This window comes from Camelina sativa, chromosome 1 (assembly GCF_000633955.1).
Source record: "Camelina sativa cultivar DH55 chromosome 1, Cs, whole genome shotgun sequence".
In the NCBI taxonomy this organism is placed as follows: domain Eukaryota; kingdom Viridiplantae; phylum Streptophyta; class Magnoliopsida; order Brassicales; family Brassicaceae; genus Camelina; species Camelina sativa.
Window position 1 is genome coordinate 2466584 of NC_025685.1, and position 6249 is coordinate 2472832.

The following is a 6249-nucleotide window of genomic DNA, read 5'->3' on the forward strand; positions in this document are numbered from 1 at the left end:
ACCTGAGCCATACTTTTTTTTGTAGTTTGTGTAATGACCCGAATACATCACACAACACAAGTCTCAGAATTCCAGTGGCTGTCTCTGCACACAGTCTCCTCCACGATGCCATTACACCATCCTACTGTTACTGCTCAAAATTAGACCAATTCTCTATCTTTGTCTGTTTTCATGAACGTCTTCAGAGTCTTGAAGCAGTGCGTTGAGGAACAAAAATGCAAAAACTTTTCTTCTGTTTAGCTGTCCTTTAGAGGAGAGTTGTCAGATAATGCAGCACGAGTCGCTTGGAACTGTATGGTATACTTTCTTTGTAGGTCTCTTAGTTTCTCCATCAGTTCTTGAAATGTAGGCCTCAGCTTTGTATCGCTGCCATGTGGGACGGACCAAAATAGAGACACAAATTAATGTCAGCATTCGCTGTGAAATATGTAGAACATTTCAAATCAATGAGAACCATAGTAACTAAAGGCTACACAGAGATTAATGCATGTTCCCTATGTTAATGTACCTGTGCCAACAGCTCTCCATTAATGAGATCCAACGAGGATCAGTGTCTTTGGGGATTTCCAGCCTCTGGTTCATGAACCCCACAGCTCCAATCACCTGCACATATTTCAAGTAAGTGTCTCTCCATACTTGATTTGTGTATGTGTAACAAGAAGAAAAACGTAAATTTTCAGCAAGCAGGTCGTGAAAGGGAGTTAGGACATCTAATTCGTAGAGATGTTGTAAAATATACCTTTTAAGTATCTAAACAATGTATAAAATAACATTTCACTTGTATCAATATATTTTAAGGCCAGTACAATGGTTCCTATGATTTTCATAGATCTACCCTGAAACCAATCTTTTGACATAAAGATTCTTGTTAAATTTCTTAAGCATAACTGACAGCAGAGAAAATGTAGGTTATAAGTAGAAAATTTGAATCTGTGATCTCTAGGCCATATTGTCAGTTGGAGACATCTTCTTATTTCTCTATCTATCAAAAACGATACCTGCATCGAGTTGAGAGTTTCCCATGGGATCTTCTCAGTGGCGAGCTCCCATAGTACTACTCCAAAGCTGTAGATATCAGACCTGTAACAATGAATTAGAGATAGTTAGCGGTGAAGGCTAAAATTATCAATTAATCAAGTAACTTAATTAAAGAGAATACAGAAATATACTTCTCATCAGCAGACTCATTTCGAAGAACTTCTGGTGCCATCCATTGAGGCTGCATAACCAGTAAAAATTCAATAACGATCATTGTGAGAGATCGAATATAATTGAAGATTTGAAACAAGGAGAGTCTAGGTTAAGTACCGTTCCCTTCCCAGACTTGCTGGTTAAGTAAGTTTCATGCTTGATACGAGAGAGACCAAAGTCAGCTACCTGTCAGATATGTCGCTGTAAGTTGACGATGTTTCTAGTTCTATTTTGGAGATCTGAGTCTCACTTTTCCAGTTCATTCACGTAGAATGATTTTTTTTTCCATTTTTTTCTAAAGCTTAGTTTTCTTTGAGAAAGCTATATAATCATTATGAATATGAAAACTTATCATCTATCTGGATTACAGGAACGTTAATGTATCTCAAGATAAGTATCTTACTTTAACAGTCCAGTTCCTGTCTACCAGCAGATTTGATGACTTCAGATCACGATGGATAATGGGTGGACTACAATGGTGAAGATAATTCATACCGCGAGCCTGTGTGAAGAATTATTTAATATGTTCGATGAGATGAACGGTGACTAAGTCAAATATGGGGGAAAGAAGGATCACAAAACAAATAATACAAAGAAGGATCACACGTCAAATGAACGTGTAACTAACACTCACAATGTCTAAGGCCATATGGATACGCCGTCTCCAATCCAGTTTTGACGTGCTCTTCTGTAATAGACGGAAGAGACTTCCACTGCAAATAGTAATTCAAATGATTAGGGGCATGGATCAGAGTATGGTTTGAGGGCCGGAAAAAGGTAAAATGAAAGTGAGAGAAATAATTGTAAGAGAAGAGACCGAACCGTGGAAGGAACTCGGACACTATACAGAGGCGCTGAGGTGAAGTTACAGCTCCCATAAACAGCAGGACATTAGGGTGTCTGAGTCTTTTCATCAACAACACCTTTACAATAACACAGGACCAACATAAATAATTCAGAATATGGAATTGACTATTCTCAGAAATGATTCATTTTTCAGTGTGATGCAGTTTGTAAGTGAATATTTTGTTAGTACAGAAAATTGTTGTAGTTGAAGAAGCAATCTGACTACTAGGAAATGAAAGACAAGAGTTATAAATGTCAACGGTCTATTTTCCAAAACTATACTCAGAGCAATCACTGTGGAGAAGGGATTAAAAATGACACCTCTTGTTTGAAAGATTCTATGACCTCTTCTGAATATTCTTGTTTGGAGAATACTTTTACAGCTACATCCTGCGGGACATTAGCAGCTGTCAATAAAACAGAATTTTGAACTTAAGAATTCCTTTTCTTTCTCATGGATGCGTGTATAAATTAACAAATGCATATTCTACAATATCACAAAGAAGTCAAAAAACGTACCGATCCAAACCAGAGACCGTGATAAACAGTTCCACATGAACCTGTAAAATGGAAATTACTGAATGTTAGCAGGAGGGAGATAGAATTACCCAAAAAAATACCATTTTTAAAATGAATAAATGTGTCTGGCAAACAAGATAATCTGTTTGAGAGAATAAGTAACCTTGTCCGATTTGTTCTCCAATTGTCAAATCATCCCATAAAATTTCATATTCCAAGCTTTCGCTAACAGTATCAAGCTTGTTCATAACACTGCTTTTGGTACTTCCGCAGCTACTAGCGCTGCTTGTACTGTTCGCATATACAGAAGACGACCACAAACTAGAAGCCTCATTATTGATAGGCTTATTACTTTCAAAGGGAGGGCTTTCAGACTCAACACCAGCAAAAGGATGAATCTGGAGAGACTTCTCTTTCTCTTGTTTATTATGTACCCAAGGCCATACAGAATGAGTAGATCTTCCTTTTGAACCTTCCTGCTCATTCCCTTTCCATGGCCATGACAAACCTTTCTTTACCATCCACTCTTCAGCTTTTGAGGTGAGAACCTTATGGATTGCAGGCTTTCCATCACTGGAATCTTGGAAGGGTTTCGAAGAAAGCTTCTCATTGTTACATGTGAATACACCAAAAGGAGACTGGATAAAATCCCCTCTTGGTGTGCTGGCACCACTTGATGCTGCATCTTCCCTATGGTCAGCGAGAGTAGCACCGAAAACACCATGGTCTGAATAATGACTATCCCCACTGCCACCCTCGGAGAGTGTGGCACTATTGACGCCTGCTCGCATTTTCGACCTGACCTTGTTGCTCACCTTGGATGCCTGCAATTTTAACATTGGTCAAAATGTGTAAGAGGGTGAGAATATGCAACCCTACAATTGAACTTACCAGATCTGATATCTTTGAAGCTATGGCGACTTGTATAGGCTGATCGGAGTCAAGGCCAAGTTTTGATACAACAGCTCCTCTGGAGTCTAAACCAAGCTTAGAGGCAAAACTATTCCTTACAGGGTTAACGCTCGTTTCACCTTCAGGCGCCTTTAATTTAGCTAATGAGATTCTCGGGTTCAGAAACGGCATCGTGTTACTTGTGATACAAATGATCCCCATAAGAGCACCGTCATCGTCACAGAACGGAGAACATGTAGTGACAGCTGAAAATCTCTCCCCTGATTTGCTCTTGACAGGAAACTCGCCGGTCCAGCTCTCTCCACTGGCACAACGTCGAGCAATATTCATTGCAAAGGCAGCGTCACGATCATCAGCAATAACATTAATTGGGTTCTCACCAAGCGCTTCTGCTGCAGAGTACCCATAAACCTTTTCCGCCATGGCATTCCTGGAACAGTCATGTCACCGAGAATTGGAATCTGAAGTAATAAACAGTAACAGAGAATACAACAATGCAACTCAAATCTTACTCCCTAATTAGAATCTAACATCTGATATTCTCCAAATTCCATAAACTGCATTTCACCAAGACGGAAACTACTCACCAGAAGATAATTCGCATATTAAGATCAAAGGCATGAACAGCTTGTGCCATGGACTGTAGTATATTCAAATACTGTTTATCAGTAAATTTACCAGACGATGGTCCACCGCCACCAACTTCAGACCTCAATCTCATCGAACTCTGGATACGGCTCTCCTTCCGCAACGGCGAAGCGTTACGAAACGAGGCGGCACCGCTTCTCCTCCACGAAGGAGCTCCATCTCCGATGTTCCTCCTAGCCGGAGACACAGAATGCGATCGCTGCCTAAGCTCCGTAGAAACTTTAAGCCTAGACATCTCTTGCTTTAGACGCTCCTGACTCTCTTCTAGCTCTAGTATCTTCTTCAGCAGCTCCTCCGCAGGTGGATTCTCCATTGCGCTCCCGATCAAATCTGAAAGAGCTAAAACGAGTTTGAATCGGGGATCGGTTCGAGTTGAATCGGAGCTTTGAAGAAGGTGATTTAGTGCTTAATCCATGTCGAAATAGGGATTTTGATTTTGACTAAAAGGACACTAAAAGGAGAGATGATGATGATGACAATCTCTGGCTCCCTAACCAAAGAACAAAAGTCTCTCTCTCTCTCTCTCTTTGGAATGAGGGAGGCGAGGCGAGAGAAACGTTTTCTCAAGCGGTCAACAATAATGGAAACCTTTTTCTCCGCTTATCTTTGCTTCTTTTTGATTCGCCTTTTCTTCTTCTTCTTCTTCGTTTTTTTTTTTTAATTTTTTTATTTACCTTCAACTTTCCACTTATTATATTCTTTGATTTTTTTTTTTTTTTGGCTGTTTATTTCTCTTTTTTAGTTTTCATTAGACAATCATAATTTTTTTACATTTATTTTGGGTAGATTCTGAACTATATTTTTTGGAGAGAAACTAAATATTCTGATTATTTTGTAGATTTGGTTTTATTGTTCTATATATATGTTTCTAATAAGAGAGATATTTGCTGTAAATTGTTCTAAAAAGGAAGGGGGGGGGGGGACAATGAACCAAGAAGATGGATACAGATTTGATTTGTTCCCAGTTTATTGGGAGTCCTATGTATTCATTGTAAATATCACTGATTTGCAATATAAGCTTAGATTTCATTGTGGAAGTAAATCTTCCTAGACGGACAAATAAGAAAGCTTGCGTTGTTGATGTGGACGACTTTATTTGTTTGCTTCTGCGATTAGACAACCTAGTATTTATTAATTAGTACTTAGCTAGTGGAGTAATTTAAAAAAAAAAACGAATTAAGCACTAGATCACATGTGTTGTTTTGGCACCTAACTTATACTACAATTTAAGTGAAGCTGTTTCTCTGTATATATATATTTTTTTTTTACCTCACACTACCGTATCATCTTTGCGGTAGAGTGTTAACTAGAAAATCTTATCTAAATCTTAAAAAAAAATGAATTGAAAGGTTTGACCTAAACTTTAGAACGAGAAAAAGGAGGTTGGCTGGTTCTACTCGACAATTTGTTGGTTATGTAGGCAAAAAAAAAAAAAATCATGATACGTAAGAAAGATGCAAAATGTGTAGAGAGAGTGTTGACAACTATAATCCACAAACATAAATACAATCACTTGTACATTAATTTCTTACGTGTTCCATTTTTCTTTTCTTTTTTTTTTCTCGAAGGGAAAAAGTTCCATTTCAAAAAATAAATATGAACTCGTCGTCGTCGCCCCACCGCTTCAACTCCAATATTGGAATTTGCTATATCTTGTATGTCGGACAAATTATCGGCAACTAACTCACCTTTACAGATTGAAATCATATATACTTACTATTTTTTGTCATTTCCTTCTTCTTTTTTTTTTGCTGATGTCTTTCTTCATTTATTAATGCTAACTTGCCAAGGTGGCATAGTTTACGTTTTAGTATTCGGATATGACCGATTCAATATATTATGTTCTTTTTTAAAAAAGATAAAAGATTCAATAACTTATCGTAGAAGAAAAGAGCTTAACTCCACTCAATATTCACATGCAGAAGAATCCCTAAGAAACTTGACAACCGACTTTGCGAGATAAACGATTTTTTATAATAAGCAAAATTGTTGTCTTCACCTTAATTTGACTTGAAAAAAAGATACATTCTCATCATAAATATATATATATTATTTTTTTTTTTTAAGATATCCAAAGTTCGATGGGTTGGTGTAACGTAAGAAAAATTTGTGAGACTTTGTATAAATACTAAA

General features: G+C 37.6%; 1 protein-coding gene across 1 annotated transcript in view; it reads right to left on the reverse strand.

Annotated features, from left to right (window-relative positions):
* Positions 1–4735, reverse strand: part of LOC104725455 (serine/threonine-protein kinase pakF-like) — a 6167-nt gene extending 1432 nt beyond the window's left edge. The window contains exons 1-13 of the mRNA XM_010444158.2: positions 4056–4735; positions 3448–3898; positions 2720–3380; positions 2557–2597; positions 2359–2427; positions 2014–2114; positions 1826–1904; positions 1595–1693; positions 1309–1377; positions 1170–1219; positions 999–1080; positions 509–603; positions 3–366 (exon numbers count right to left, since the gene is read on the reverse strand). Of these exons, the coding sequence (XP_010442460.1) occupies positions 237–366; positions 509–603; positions 999–1080; positions 1170–1219; positions 1309–1377; positions 1595–1693; positions 1826–1904; positions 2014–2114; positions 2359–2427; positions 2557–2597; positions 2720–3380; positions 3448–3898; positions 4056–4429 (2301 nt within the window). The 5' untranslated portion in view covers positions 4430–4735 and the 3' untranslated portion in view covers positions 3–236. The remainder of the gene's footprint in view (positions 1–2; positions 367–508; positions 604–998; positions 1081–1169; positions 1220–1308; positions 1378–1594; positions 1694–1825; positions 1905–2013; positions 2115–2358; positions 2428–2556; positions 2598–2719; positions 3381–3447; positions 3899–4055) is intronic.